This window comes from Tenebrio molitor, chromosome 9 (assembly GCF_963966145.1).
Source record: "Tenebrio molitor chromosome 9, icTenMoli1.1, whole genome shotgun sequence".
NCBI classification, from domain to species: Eukaryota; Metazoa; Arthropoda; class Insecta; order Coleoptera; family Tenebrionidae; genus Tenebrio; species Tenebrio molitor.
In genome coordinates, this window is record NC_091054.1 from 10469739 (window position 1) to 10485421 (window position 15683).

General features: G+C 43.9%; 2 protein-coding genes across 3 annotated transcripts in view; both read left to right on the plus strand.

The window, feature by feature from the left end:
- Positions 1 to 2078: 2078 nt before the first annotated feature.
- On the plus strand, positions 2079 to 4300 carry LOC138138490 (gastrula zinc finger protein XlCGF26.1-like). Its single transcript, XM_069058461.1, has 3 exons — positions 2079 to 3168; positions 3213 to 3365; positions 3418 to 4300. Exons 1-3 carry the CDS (start codon positions 2635 to 2637, stop codon positions 4090 to 4092), a joined length of 1362 nt encoding a protein of 453 aa, XP_068914562.1. The 5' UTR covers positions 2079 to 2634; the 3' UTR covers positions 4093 to 4300.
- A 1412-nt stretch (positions 4301 to 5712) lies between these two features.
- Positions 5713 to 15683, plus strand: part of Ypel (Yippee-like) — a 51239-nt gene continuing 41268 nt past the window's right edge. Inside the window, exon 1 of one of the 2 annotated variants that reach the window (XM_069058476.1) lies at positions 5713 to 5971. In XM_069058476.1, the coding sequence (XP_068914577.1) occupies positions 5960 to 5971 (12 nt within the window). In that variant the 5' untranslated portion in view covers positions 5713 to 5959. The remainder of the gene's footprint in view (positions 5972 to 15683) is intronic. The other variant, XM_069058477.1, reaches the window with a different exon arrangement.

Sequence of the window (15683 nt, forward strand, 5' to 3'; positions counted from 1 at the left end):
GCGTAGCTAAATGAAAATAAGTATTTTATATGCCCACGCGACATATGTTCATATAATATTTATTTTCTAACGTAAAAATATAGATGTATTTTGATTAATCAGGTGCTAGATGGTGGAAACACTTTTGCAGCAAGAAAAAACAATATTTTATTGGATAAAACATAAATTAGGAGACAGATTCTTAAAACACTTTTTTAAGACACTTTTCCACAATTTTCGAGGAGGATCATGAAACCACGCACGAGTCAGTGTTTATAAATAAAACCGAATTTCCAAGACTCAGGTCTCCATAAACGAAACCATTTTCAAAATAAATACGTTTCGAGAATCAAGAATGAAACTGCACTTTACGACTTAATAAAAATTCCACCGATTCAATCATTCAAAATATTTACAATCAAATTTTAGTACAATAAATTTTGCAATTTTTGGGAACATTACTCCAAACTTAGTTTGTAATAAACGCAAATTTTACGAGCCAATAAAATTTTCTAGGTTGACGAAGGCAAAGAGAATTATTTATAAACTAATATATTTAAGAATTTATTGGACGTAAAAACACAGACCCTAGAGTCGAAAAACTAGATCACACCTAACAGCCAGAAAAAAAATGAGCCAAGTTTGCAAGTCCGACGAGAAGAAATTTTACAAATTTGTGAAACTTTTTCTTTACATGACGACCGTTTATTGTTTACTCGACTCTTGAATGGGCCAGGAATAGAAGAATGGAAGGTCTGTAGCTGTCAAGAATCTTGAATGGTACTCTCCAACAGAAAGAAAGATGAAGAACTAACGATCTGGTGCCACCAAACAATATTTTTACTAGCAGACACCCAATAAAACAATTAACACACTAACAGAACACCTATTTCGATCCTTGCAGCTGCAGTGTTTTCTTTATTGTTAATTAAATTTAACGTCGCCGTAAAGCTGATATATCAATTCATCCAACTAACCCAATTATGCTTTCGTGAAAGAATCCAAGAGTTTCATTTTCGACAAGAACTTGCAAGACATTGCAAATTTTTCGGTGAACTGTTATGATACCAAACCCGTAATGATTCAGTGCAACACACCTGTGTTACACATTCTCTGCTGTACACCTAATAAATATGCAATTACAATTGGCAAATGAAAATGAGTATTTTTAGATTGTTACGAAAGCGGTGATGTGACATGATAGAGGCGGCGAAGGAGTAAAGGGTCAAAAGTGGCTCGAAGAATTCGTTGAGATTTATTCCCAGTGTTAAGAGCGTAATTGATATGTTATTTGTAAACAGGAGCAGTTACTGGTACAATGTACACCAGGCTCCTTCTTTAAATAACCGTTTCCTGGTAGGTATGTAAATAACTCCATTTTGAGTCTCTCACAAGTATCGGCACTCGACGTGAATACTTAGTGGTAACAATTACACAGTTCTTCCCAGGTAAGTGAAAAGACCCACGACAATGGAATCTCAGGGGCGGATCGACTGTCAAAGTCAACCCATCGGGCTCCTTTGTGGTCAAAATATATGGTGACGACGTACAAAAGACGTACGAAATAAAAAGGAAGCGTTCGGACGTTTTCAACGTCTAATTACCAGGGTTGGGCTCAGATTGGGACAATTCTCGTCGACATGCTTTACCCGTGTGTGTAAAACTGATTGGAAAGAGTTGCCGTGAGGTCTTGGATCTTGATAAACGGCCGTTTGTTACCCACAACGTCCATTCTCAGTCAGTACCATTCTGGCGCCCACGTGGACTCTCAAAACTCCACTTTACACAAATAACTCCCATTTTACATCAGAGACAAGGTCGATCTACCGATTAGCACCGTCCGTGTTTATTATCTCGAGTGATAAGTCGATTTGATGAAATTGCAACGCTCAAATATGAAATCGGCGTGAAAATAAACCGGAGTGGCTTCCCAACCCTCCGTTAAAATTAGTCGTGCGTTGACGCATTTATTCCAAATAGACGTCTCCTGGAAATATGATTATTTATTTATACGATTAACGTAAACAATCGGGAGATTAAAGGGACGCCTCCCGAAAAAGTTGTCAGTGTGGAGACTCGGAATGAGAGCGCAAGACGCGCAGCTACGCCTGATGCAAAGGCGGAGCGAAACGGGGAGCATCCCTTTGGTCCCATCCCTCGAAGACATCACCCCAGGATTCGGATCGGGAGCGCAGAGAGGCGCAGAAGTCGAGGGGTGGGTGCAACAGGTGGTGCGGAACGTGACCCCAATCGATAAAAACAGCTAAGCGGAGTGTTTTTGTACGGCTTGTCAGTGCAAATTAGTCGGGGGACGAGGGAGGTAACGGCAAAAGGGGTGTTCGTCGATTGAGGGTGGAAAGTTTGTCGCGTTATGCAACTTTCGATGCAGGGGTGTGCGCGTTGCCTAGTTTTGAAAGTTGCTGCGATTGATCGCCGCGGGGCGCTACTAGTCCAATAAAACAAAAATGACAGTAAAGTGACAGCTCCTGTCAAACTCGTCGCGTTGTTGTTGTTGTGTCGTCCGAATCGAGCCTTGTCGGGCTCGGTGCGCGCCCCGCGGCCCCCAACCGCCCGTCCCGACCTCTTGTCGAGTCTCGGGGGCGCCCCGCGTCGCCCCAATTTATAGGTTAACATGGACGCGGCCGAGTGACGAGAATGTGTGCGGCCGCCAATCTGACCACTTTCACGTACTGGCCCGCCGTCGAGCCCCACATCCCGGACAACTCCATCCAGAACTATCCCGCGACCAACTTTCTGCCCGACAGTTCGAAGAGCAAGTTCCTCAGACAGTCGATGTTCTTCTTCAACAACATCACCAAACAGGAGTTCTTCCCGGAGAAGGGCCGCGACAGCGACTCGAAGCACTTCCTGCCGCTCAATTCGGTGCACTTTCCCGGCGAGAACGCGCCGAAGAAGGAAGGCGAGGTCAAGATCAAGCGGGACGAGAAGGCGCGTCCCTACTTTTGTGACGAGTGCGGTAAGTCGTTCCTGCTGAAGCATCATCTGACGACGCACGCCAGGACGCACACCGGGATCAGGCCCCACGTGTGCAGCCACTGCGGCAAGACCTTCACCCACAAACATTGTCTCAACACGCATCTCCTGTTGCACTCGAGCGACAGGCCCTACCAGTGTCTCGAGTGCAAGAAGAGCTTCACGTTGAAGCACCACCTGATCACGCACAGCAAGGTAGGTGCCCCCGGTGCCTTTCCCGTTTGACTTTCAAATTACAGGTGCACAGTCGCGAGAAACCCTTCGTTTGTTCAGAGTGCGGACAAGCTTTTCCCGTCAAGCGCCACCTGACCACGCACAGTAAGTTCCACGCGGGGGAGCGGCCCTACGTGTGCGAGGAGTGCGGCGAGTCCTTCGCCCAGAAGGACCACCTGGTGAGCAACAGTGCGATCGTTTCCATTTTGACAGTTGACGTTTCGTTTTTAGGTTATGCACTCGCGCTTTCACGGCTCGCTCAATTCCTTCGTTTGTAGCGACTGTGGGGCGACTTTCACTCGAAAGTTCGAATTGGTCAACCACGGCCGCCTTCACGGCAAGCAGCCCCACAGCTGCGTCGTCTGCAACAAGGAATTTTTCCAGAAGCGCACCCTGGTGGCGCACATGCGCTGCCACACCGGGGACTTCCCCTACTCGTGCTCGAGTTGCGGCGAGTCGTTCCAGTCGAAGACGGACTTGAGCTCTCACGTCAAGACGCACCACTCGAATCAGACGCAGGTCAAGCAGATCTGTCAGGACTGCGGTTGCCTGTTCAACACCCCGGAGGCGCTGGCTCTGCACGTGAAACTCCACACGGGCGACTCCTCGCTCGTCAACGACTTGTGCGTCCTGACGTCAGGCCTGAACAATTCCAATTTCTCGTTGAACGTACAGACCACGAACAAATCAAAAAGTTACGTGTGCCAGCACTGCTCCAAGGGGTACAGTGCCAAGCACGGGCTGCAGCAGCACAACAAAAAGCACCCCGACGGGAGCTGTGCCTTAAGGTCCCACGTGTGCGAGGTGTGCAGCAAGGGGTTCTTCCAAAAGAACCACCTGCTGTTGCACCAGCGACAGCACATGGACCCCGCCGAGAGGAACCCAAAGCAGACTGACAAATCGTAAATTCTGTGATCGGCAAGTCCCAGTGCCACGGCGGACGCTTTACGACGCTTTCATTTGTCAATCTCATTTCGTAGCATCATAAATGAATTGTTAGCCTTTAGTCTTGTAACTTATTATTTATGTAAACTAGACTAGCAAGAGCGATACCTAATTTAAACACTAGACTAAATTGTTACGTCTTATCTATAAAATACACTTTAAACAGACACGTGTTTGTGTGCAGGGCCGGGGCTCCGTCACGTCCGACGATTCTCTAATTGAGCCTAAGAGTCGTGCCGGGGCTCATCGCACATTCCACAGCCGCTACGCCTACGTGTCAAGTTTAAGAATGGCGGTTCATTGATTAGCGACTTCACACGCGTGAAGACACCCGAGGACGGCTCAATGCCAGGAGGCTAAGCACGAAAACGAAGAAAGAACGAAGCAAGCGACTTGAGTCTGTACACGCGGCGACTGTGACGTTTAGAGATGAGCCGCATGTACGGATGAAGTGTCACGGGTGTGGACCTCGACGGAGGCTTCACCATCTCCACAAGATTCAAATTGTTGTCAGAAAAACACTCAAACCTGCCGCTCGATTCTTTGTTAGGCAACGCGTATCGGCAGTCATGTGTGCGATTGTATTTTTTGCGTTGAAATAAATAGGATTGCGTTCGAAGCGACGTTGACAGTTGGCAGACCAGGAAGCGCTTTGTTTGTAGAATTTGAGGAAGCGATAAAGTTACGAAACGTCGACGCAATTAATCGGCTCAATTGAGACAACTGCCAACGCCGCTCGTGATATATTTAAATGCAGGTCAGGTGAATGCAAAGGAGCGATTGTTTCGGGATGCTTGCATTTTTGTCATCACAAACCGGACAGATCTCCGTATTGCATAACAGAGTTGCGCAAGTGTGACATAAGAGGCGCACGTAAGGAAGTCTCAATTTTTATTTTTAGGTAACCGAAAGATGGGACAAGAAATCTGCATGACGACGTGACCGTAGATGAATGGGACAATGGCTTTTGTCCTGTCAATGCAAGCGACTGAAATGTCGCTTGCGGTAAGACTGAATAATGGGTGTTGCACGGGGCAAAGTTCGCTCTAATCAATCAACGTTTTTACTATGTTACTCGACCATTACTTTTATCAGTTTTTTAATGAGGCATAAAACTTTTAAGTTCGCAATCGTTCATTTTTTCAAAGGAATTTTTTAACGAAACCATCACCTAAGTGTAATGTCTGATGATGGTGGAATGCGACAATAAACCGGATTCCAACAGTAAACAGTTGTTTTGACGCACTAGTACAATCGTAAGGAAGTATTGTTTATTAATTAAAAAGTAAAGTGTCACGATTGGGGTGTTGAGGTTATAACAATAGTTTGACAGGTGTCAAATGCTGCAGTTGATCAATTTCATTATAAATTACTTTTGATTTGGTGGAAATAGTCAAATAGTGCAAGTTGTTGGTTTAGTTTTTTGGGGAGATGCATGTACTTGTGGGTCCAGATTTGTGCGGGGCCGGTCCTGCGCGCGACGATAAGCGCAAAAGCAGCTGATACAGATAACGAGATTAAAACAACATTAATAATCTGTCATTGTGTAAATTAGTGGCCACAATAATAAACAAACACGGCGCGTAAAAATAAATCCCGTTTGTTGTTTGGATTTGTTTATATTGCGCACCAGCGCTCGCAGCGCCCCCTTGTTATTAAACGGCCGTGCTCGAAACGATGCATCTAGTGTGCGCCTGTCAGTGTCCAGCAGTGACAGATCGAGAGTTCGAAAACGGCGACGTTGTATTTGGTGAATTATTGAGAAAAACTGGAAGTGATTCGCAGATCGTCGAGTGTCAACGCGTCCCCCGCAGCATTTCACACACGCATGATTTCAAAAGTAAGTCCCCATCCACGTCTTTCGACCGCTTCCGATGGTTTTCTTTGTTTGTGTGCAGCACGCAGGCTGCCATTTTACCCCATGCAGTTTATTTATTTTGGCCCGTGCAGGCGAGACCCCGCGGGATAGCGCTTTGTCCCCCCTTCCACCCTTCGCTCGGGCCCCGCGGCGCTCCGCCCGCGCTAGAGCCGCCTCGGGGGGCCCGCCGCCGCCCCCGAAGGGCGACTCGCGCCCCCGGGCCCCACGGGCCGCCGTGGAGCACCGATTGATCCGATCAAGCCAGATCCCGAAGACCCGAAGTCTTTGTTGTGGCAGTCAGCTGTTTGTTTTTCGCGCGAGGTACGCGCGACGTCGCTCGAAGGTCTCTGTCGGCCTCGCGGAGACCGGCGCGGACGTGCGTCGTTGATCGGTGCGGACAGCGGCAAGATCTGCGCATTTGAGTTGAACAACTCCGCCGAAGAGGTGCACGAAGAGAGAGGAGGTTCGAGAGGAGATTGTTGACCCCAGGCGGACGTGGTGGACTGGTGGACCGCCGGACCGGTCTCGGTGGCGGCCTCCACGGTCGGGGGCGAGCGCCCCTCGCGGACTCTTCTCTCGTCGCTCGCGATTCTGCTATTTTTACTGGCGCTGGTAAAACAAAAAGCAAACGATGCTTTCAAGGTCCTTCACTTGTCTTTCACTTGTTGGCGGTGCCTGTGATGTCTCTCGGTTTCTGCAGTTCGTCCATTCCTGGGTCGAGCTCCCGAGGGACTGGGCCCTTCTATTTTTAAGTTGTTTGCTAAGAGCCGGACTTATCGATTTGTTGCCCCCGATTAAAATTTGAAGCCTGTCCCGGTCCTTGCGTGCCTTCGGTGGTTTTCAACTCGAACGTCATTTAATGTTGTTTGTTTTGTGCGCCTCTTTTTTAAACTTGTGTAATCAACAACTTACGTCGTGTTTGTTGCTTCTATTTTTAATGAGGCAGGAATTCGTCGAAAGTCTTATTTTTTTCGACGAGTGCGGAAGGCCAACTTGAGAAATTTCCTTTTGATCGACCGCAAATAGCTTGACCACCGAACGATCGGACTATTTGCAATTGAAATTTTTGCGATAAGACAAAGGAGGGACGAGGAACTGACGCGGCAGAAATTACACACACATTACCAAGACTTGTTTATCTGTTGTTAACGTGCTTGCGCCAAAATTGACATCGAGTTTTTTTTCCCGGAACAATTTGTCACGTGTGAACGGGACTTTTCGTAAGTAGTCATTCAGAAAATTCAAATGAAAGGAATTGTACAAAGGAGGAAATTTGTACACACCGATGAGCCATATGCATTGTGTGTTTTTTTCTTTAATTAATACCTTACTTACTCATCGTAAACTTAAGTAATTTTGGAAGTTGAGTGAACTTTTACGTCGCATTGATTTTCCATTTTCTACTGTCGTTGGAAAAGTCAAGAAATATTTCTCAATATTTAATGAGGTGAAACATTTTTCTACAACCATTTTATCTTTTTTTTTATGGTCTCAGTAGGTCTATGGTGAGTCAAGGTAGAATTTGCACTTTTAACAATTTCGCAATATTTGTCAAGTGTGCGTTAAATTACACGTTTTGAAGTTTTTTTTCTTTGTGTTGTCAACGTGACTCTCCGGTCGTAGTTTTTCTTCTCTTTCTTCAGTTTCAGCCTCTTCCTTGCTCTCGTATCGTACAGATCTGGGCCCGATGAGCATCCCTGCGTCACTCCCTTATTGTTTTTAATCCTATAATATCTACTACATATTATCGCATACAATAAACATCCCATTCGTTTTTTAAAATTATTACCACATTATCTGTGTTTTATTTTGTTGCTTCTTCAATTCTATTGTGGTTCGTTCTTCTTTGTCTTTCCATCTGTCCACCTGTTTATGCAGCTTTCATAAATAATCTTTTTTTCAAGGTCATTCGAGAGATCCTGTCGGTGGTATTTAATTAAAAAAAAAATAGTTCTACGTAATGGTGTTTCAGCAACAATTTGACAAACATTTAATGGCGCTTAAGTTATCAAGTTCTTAACTTGTTTTTGTTTGTACTGATGCAGCGCTGCTTCATTGCTAGTCTTGAATCTTCAAATTCCTCGTTCCAGTCATATTTGCATTATTTTTATTCCTATTAGTGTTTTCCAATTTCCATTTTTTTTTTAAATATTTTTTTCTTGACTGAAATAGATCACATTGACATTGTACAAAAAAAATCCAAACAAACATTTGTGAGAAAAAAAACCCAACAGATCTCACGTTGTGTGGTGCACATTTTTTTTTTATGGTTGTTTAATTCAGGTTCTGGGAGAGGTAGCACCGTTGGAAGATTGAACACGCTTCACTTAAATTTTATTTAACAAGAAAACGTGTTTTGGAATTTAATAAATGGATTTTAGTGTAAATTTTCGTCTGAGGGAATTGTACGCATTGGCCAATAAATTGAAAATTGATTAATAAATGAACGAGTAAAATAAACAAATACATTTATGAAGGTGAAACAACCTTAAACGTGAAATGCGAATCATGTGATCCTACAAAGATTTGAATTGACCAACCTGTTAGATTTACCCCATTACGCAGGGTGGCACCAGTTTAATTTGACGATGGCTTTTTGTGCTCTATGTGATAGATCGCGACCGGCCTTGGGCAGTCCTCTTCGGACGACACGAGCGTCAAAGGAACAAATAATAAACACGAAGTTTATCTATTATCTATTAATATCTATTATCTTTGAAAGGTCGCCTTGGCGTTAATCACATTACACAATCACATGAACCTTTTACAATGATTCTATTTTGTTGTCGTGGCAACCGTACCAAATGCAAGCTTTCAATTGGAAGCTTATTGCAGGCGCGCGATTTTTAAATTTATTTCTGTATGTTTTATTAACAGAGAAAGATGTTTTTTTTTTTCATTTCTTGCTTGGTTTTCTTGTGAACGGACCCACTTCTTTCCTTTGCCAAATTTGCCTCTCCACCCTTTATTCGTCCACTCTCCTTGGATCTTCCTTCTTTCAATAATTTTCTCTTCACTACTTCAACAGAAATTTCTACATTTTTATAACTATCTTATTATCGTTCTTCCAATTCATTTTCAATACTTCCACGTTTTCCAGTTTCTTTCCAAAACCGCATCACGTCTTTCTAGAGCTTGTCTGCTAACTTTTTTCACCTAACCAATATCTGCCAACATCGCGCCTCTTCTGATCTTTCTTCTAAGATCATTTCGAAGAACTTGTAAGTTGTATTTACCCATTTCCAATTTCATTTTTATAATTTTCGTTTCTATGCCATCTCACTTTTCTCCGATATTGTCTTAATCCTGTTCTGTTTTTTTTCCTTCTGTGCCAAAAATGCTTTCACAATTTTCTAGTTCTTTCTTTAGGTTGCCCATTCCACTTGTTTCTCGCCCTTTTGCCAACACCTTAACTCCTCTAGTCTTTCGCCTCAGAATTCCTCCCTCCTTGAAACCTGACCTGACCTGACCTGACCTATCAGCTCTCAGCTCTTTCTTCCCACTTCTTCCTTCTTTTCCAGGGCTTTTTCGCGATTCCCATTTCTGGAATTCACTTGAACCGAATGTGCCAAAGCGAATCTATTTACGGGATCGTGTTGGGCCCAATCGATCCGATATTTTAACGAACAGAAGACGATTCGTGTCCAGGCGCCGATCCAGTTACGTTATTTCCGAATATTTTATTTTTAGTTTGTTTGTGTTTTATGAGGATTTTTGTGGAATTGTTGATTTTGGGGATATTTTCGGATGTAGAACCGATATTCCACGTGTTTGTTTCTGTAACGCCTCTCAAGCAGACGCTTTATTATCCTTCTCGCCGCCACCAAGAGAAAAAGAAACATTTTAAGCACCGCCTCGTTTACCTAAGCCGCTTTTCGAGTTGTTGCCAATCGCCATTTTACTCTCGTCGATATTTTAATTTTCCTATCGTCGATGTCGATGAAAATCCAGGAAAAATCGGAAGCTTCCGCGGAACGCACTGTGCGTGTCAAAATTTTCGGAAAGGCCTCCCAACTAATTGGAGGCGCTCTGTTCATGAAGGATTGATCGAAATTGATTAACTTTCCAGGAATGTCGAGTGTCTGATGGAAATTCGATAACCTGCGGGGATTTCGACGTCACACGATTCGATACGGGAGCACTAACGAATTTATTAAAATGTTTGGAAAATAAATAGGGAGGAGGATTTTCGACGTCGGAAAAATCCAACCAACGGGACGCTATTTTAATAGGATTTTTTGTAACATCACGAAACTTGTTAGCAGTCCCGGCGAAGTTTGCAGTAAACTTGTGCAACGTCTAAATCAATATTATTGCCAACATTAAATAAATTCCGGCGGTGTACCAGAGTCGGCGTTTAAAGTTCTAATTAAAAGTGTGGGGTCCTGACAAGTTCGAAGGATACGAAGGAATCTTTGGGGGATCGAGCGGGCGCAGTTCCGGTCGACCCGGTGGCCGTCAAGAGTTTTACGATTTGGCACTGGTCGAAAGATGAAATTTTCCACGTTCTGGTGTCGGGAGGAGGAAGTCTCATCATCCTGTTGGCGGTCTTATTAATCCGCAGTCCCGAGGGACTCCGCCACAAAATAGTTAATAAAGTCGTGACACGTGGATCAACCGTCCCATGCATATTCGATGGGATCTGGGCCCAAGAAAGACTCGATCGTTTGTTTCGTCGACGGCCTGGTGGACATTTGCAAATAAAAACGAAGCGTTACATAAGAGAATGGCGCGGCGCAATTAGACCAAGTTCTTTTGTGGCGTCGGAGAAGAGGACGAGGGAGGAGGAGTTCAGTCGGTCAAGATTCGGGATTTGTGTTTTTTTCGTCGAGGAAAGGCCACATTTTATGTTCGACGTTTCTGGCGTCGGTTTATTTACGAAGGTGTGTTGGACGGGGACCAAAGGCACACCGAAGGTCAGCAATCTTTGAAAGAAAACGTGTATATTAATAAAACGGAGAGGATAGTAGATTGGGCGAGTTAATCTGACGATTCGCTCAGTCAATGCAACATAAAAAGCAGATTAGTCGAGTGAAAAGAACGGGGCAATAAATCGGCTGATTATGCTCGAGTTGTAAATAATTAAAATGATGTTGAACTCGTCCGTTTTATCGCCCAACAAAGATACTAAAAATAGACAGACATCGCTCTCCGAACTGCATAAGTTAGAACATCTCGCAAAAATACCCAGAGACGATGACCTCCTCTCCGAGGAAAAATTGCGAAACTCGCTGAAGTATTTTCCCATCTCGCTCCCTCTCTCTCCGTGTTGTCCTGATAAAGCGATAAGAGAGCGTCGTCTGTTTGTTGTTTGAAGGCGGATTTTCGACGTGCCACGGCGCAGTACTCTGCGTTCCAGAAATAGCCGCCAAATCGTAAATTATATTTCAGGAGGATCGAACAGTTACGCGGATTCCGGGGCAGGCCGCAGCGAAAGTCGTCGACGGTGCAGGAATCGGGAGGCGCGGCAGGAATCGCGAGCGCAGCGGGAATCGCCCCCCGGCGCGACAGGAATCCGCAGGAATCGCACCGGAATTCGCAATTTTTCGCGAGCCTGCTTCCGGAGGCGGTGCAGTCCGTCTCCCGTTCGGATGCAATTGAGGTGATTGTGTCGATCTTTGGCGTTGTCGACCGTTTTGTTATTTTGATGGATAGGAGTCGCAATAAAACGCGATACGGCGCTTTATCAGCGAAATTAACGAGCGCCGCTGTAAAAACGTCAAAACGGCGAAAATGAGAGATAATGTGTCGAGTGGAAATTTACAATTTCTTTTTGTTCGCGTTGACACGATGGATTTCTTTTTGCGGATGACACTTTTGTTTTTCGAGATGGACGAACGTAACAAACGTACTTTTGTGTTGTCCGAATTGGACGTCGACAGTTTTTACGTTTTTTCTGTTGTCGTTTTGTTGCAGCAACTGCATCGTTTGTGTTGCCCAAGATTTAGAACGTAAAACCGATAATTTACAGAACCGAATGGCATAATTAGAAATTTACTCCTCGGTGTAAAAAAAAAATAACCAACAGTCACTTTTGAGATAATCTAGCTGTCACGTAATTACCAAGTGAATGAAGTTTTTGCATGCGAAGCCGTAAAGATATTCTATTGATTTACGCCACAAGCTGAGAAACACGGTTGCGAAGCCGTTTTATTCCGTTGCAAAACAGTTTGTGCAATGGATTTGAATGTCCGCCTTTTTTTTTCGGTGTTCCAATTTCCTGAAAGTGTGCTCGAATCGTCGAAGTGTAATCGTGTCGTCCGTTTTGTTGTTTGTTGCTTTTAAATTTGCATAATTGTAGTTAATAAAGTTGGCCGTGTTGCCTCGGTCAGTTGTGGGGGAATACCACAAGGTTAACGTTTAGAACAAGGTGTGTTTGTTGTATAAGTTTTATTCATTGGACGAGGGCGTCTAAGAAAATTTTTAACATTTTCAGACATTTTCTGCGGTCATTGATAATCACATTTTAAGCAGGAAGCAATTTTGGTCCAGAAAAAAATTAATTCAGAGTCAAGCATTCGTCTGAGCTTACAAAACCTTTTCAAAAGAAACTGGGAAGGCGTTTCGTTATTGTATTTTTACTGCATCATCTCTTTTAGAATTTTTTGGATGTAGTAGACTAGATGGGAGCAGTCTTCTGCACAACTTACCTGTTGTTCCCTTTTGGATTATTCAGATCATTGAAATATTTTATCGTGCAGCAGGAAAATGTACGTTCAGATTTTTTCATTTTATTGATTTCACTGTTACGAAGGCAAGGAACACCACAAGGTTAACGTTTGCCACTCCGTCTGTTCGCTGCTGTACTACAATTAGTTTATTCAATTTTCCAGATCCGTCGCAAATGGAAAACTGTTCGTTTTGTTTCTTTAGTTGCCGACAACGGAATATCTTGTTGCATCGGAGAAGAAGAAAAATCGTGCGGTAGAAATTCCTTTTGTTGGAGAGATTTTCCAGTATCAGGAACGTGATATCTTCTTCAGCTGGTTCGATTAGTCGGTCGCTAGAATTGGTGTTTTTTCTAGTTCGATAAGTTTGCGGGGGACGCCGCAAGGTTGGCGTTTAGTGCACCGTCTCTTCATAAAAATTCAAACAATGGGGGATTTATGTAATGGACGACGTAAAAAGTACACTTTCGGAGCACTCCATTCCTCGGGTGGCCCCATTCGAGTTTAATGCGTGACGGTATGTAACGTATAATGCCGTTTTAACACGAAATAATCCTCACCGTGCAGGTGTTAAATCACATTACCGGCACCATTACGCAGACATTAGACGGGTGAGATGTTGCAAAAGTTGAGGCGTGCGGTGGCGGCGCTTCCCAACCCCGCCGATGAATATTTCAGACTTAACGAGCCCGGTACTCGGATATTATTGGATTTCTGCGAGTTCGCGTTGGGTCCGGTGCCACCCCCGACGATTACGCTAGCCACCATCGATCGTGCGGCGGTACCTGTGCACTCTTGCAATTTGTTGGAGTTGTCATTTCACGTCTTCCGGTGGTGCTGGTGGTGGTTGATTGACGGTCGAGTCGGTCCTCGCAGGAGGGAACGTCGAGGATTTGGAATTTATCGGGAATTTTGCGATAAGCAAACAGAATGAAATTCCGAGTACGCTGGCAAAAATCCGGAGAATTGCGATAAGATAAAGATTTCAATCGACGTTTTTTTCCGAAGGATTTGAAGTGACTGGTCCTGATCGCAAAGCAACAATTTCCGACCTGACCAGTCGACGAAGAGGTGGATGGATGATTAATTATCCTTGGTGGCCGCAGGAGGTTTCGCTGACCCTCCCTCAATCGGAAAAAATATTCAAATCGGCGTCGGCCCGACCCTGACATTGAAACTGGCCACAATCGATTAATGATATTCATTCATGGAGTGTGCCGTTCATTGTTTCCGGATTTGGTCCGGCCCTGACCGACTCTCGGGGCGAAAGTGTCGAGTCGGGTCTCAACAAGATGGTGGCGCTCCAACACGACGCACGTCGGATTCGCGTTCGTCTCGATTCGCAGTTTTCGACTGTCCCGTGCGAAGTGGTTGACCCCCGCTAACGGTACCGGTAGGTAGGTCTGCGACCCAGGCCGATCCGCGCTCCGGACCGTCCGGAAAGTCTTCGTTGCGTCCGCCCCCGGAATCGCGACGCGTCGAATTTTTAATGCGGAAGTTTCGGTACAACAAAACTCCCGGCAGGGGAAAAATACAAACTCGGGGAGTTTCATCGTTCGTGGAGGGTGTGGGGATGAAACGCGTTAACGATTTATGTACTTACGCCCAGTGCGGGAAACTTTTGGCACGAGGTTCGCTAAAAGCGGGTCCACCAGGTCGGAGCTGCGACGACGGTCTAATGGCGATTTAATTCGCGTCGCGTCACATAATTAGAGGCAATTTGGTGTTGGTTATTTTTAGAAAGAACGGATTTTGACGGAAAGAATTGTTCCGGTTGGCGCTCCGGATGGATAACGGCGATTTTGAACCCCCTGAAGGGTGTCCTGTTTGGGAAAATGTCGCCCGAGCTAGTGTTGCAATACAGGGTGACACTCAAAACCATTCGAATTGGACGAAAGCGAATAGAAATGACCATATCAGTTGTGGCTAAATCGTTGCTAATTTATTCACGACCGGTTACTTTCCACCATATTTCACTTTTTATATTTTTCAAATTTACATAATTGGTCTACTTTTGATTTTTTTCTCTCACTTGTTCCACTTTCTTTGATCTGTTTTTCACCAGTTCATCTTTTCGATTCGTCCAGTTTTGGAGAAACGGCGAGAACCGCAAATTACAAGTTGTCCTTAAATACATCATAATCTGATATATATTAATAATGATAATAATAAAATGGATGTTGTATAATGTTTAATGTTAAAAAGTGGGCGTACAACAAAAATAAATGATAATAAAACAATTGTTCTTTCAAAGAAATTATCATTACTTGATAGAAGTATCCGTAATGATAGATAAATCCGGCCTCGACGCTGTGCCTCCTTTTTTTTTAATAATAACTTCGCACGGACGGGTAGTGCGAAGAGGCCTTTGAGAATGGATTGAAACATCTTGCAAAGGATGCAGCTAAAACAAAGGGAGAGCGAGAAAAAGAGAGAGAGAGAAAAAGAGAGAGAGAGAGATAGAGAGAAATAAGTACGTTTAGGGTTTTGCTTGTCTATTAATCCGTTATCAGACAAATTTAATGGTCGTGATTATAGATTTAGCATCAAAATTAACAAAGAAGTTGAATTCAAATTATCACATTTATTAAACCGTGCGATCTAAAAAAATTAATAAACCGTGTAAGCGAGGACTATCATCGTTTTAAATACGGAGCGACTTTTAATAATTGAATTTTTTTTTTTTGGTAGGCAACACATTTACGATTTTATGTTGGTACACTTGACTGTCAAATTGAGATACATATGACAGTTCAAAAGTCAAAATAACTAAAATTTCAACTAAATCTTAACTTTGAAAGGGAATCGGCAGACAACTCTTTGACAAATGATTAGGCGTACCAATTATTCGGGAGTGCCAACCCACCAAATTTGTCTCAATCATTAAAAGTCACCCGGTATTATTTAAAGTATTTGACAACCGTCAGTTTCTCTATTACAAATTAGAAGATTTAAAATGTTTATTTGACAAAAGCAATATTTAAACTAGTGCTGCCAACTAAACCATGATGGTCGTCATGGCTTAC

Bases quoted from the DNA above. Each gene is read 5' to 3' on its own strand.
- LOC138138490 (XM_069058461.1), top strand. From the start codon at position 2,635: ATGTGTGCGGCCGCCAATCTGACCACTTTCACGTACTGGCCCGCCGTC. The intron at 3,169-3,212 runs GTAGGTGCCCCC...TTCAAATTACAG, and splicing joins ACCTGATCACGCACAGCAAG to GTGCACAGTCGCGAGAAACC. The intron at 3,366-3,417 runs GTGAGCAACAGT...TTTCGTTTTTAG, and splicing joins TCGCCCAGAAGGACCACCTG to GTTATGCACTCGCGCTTTCA.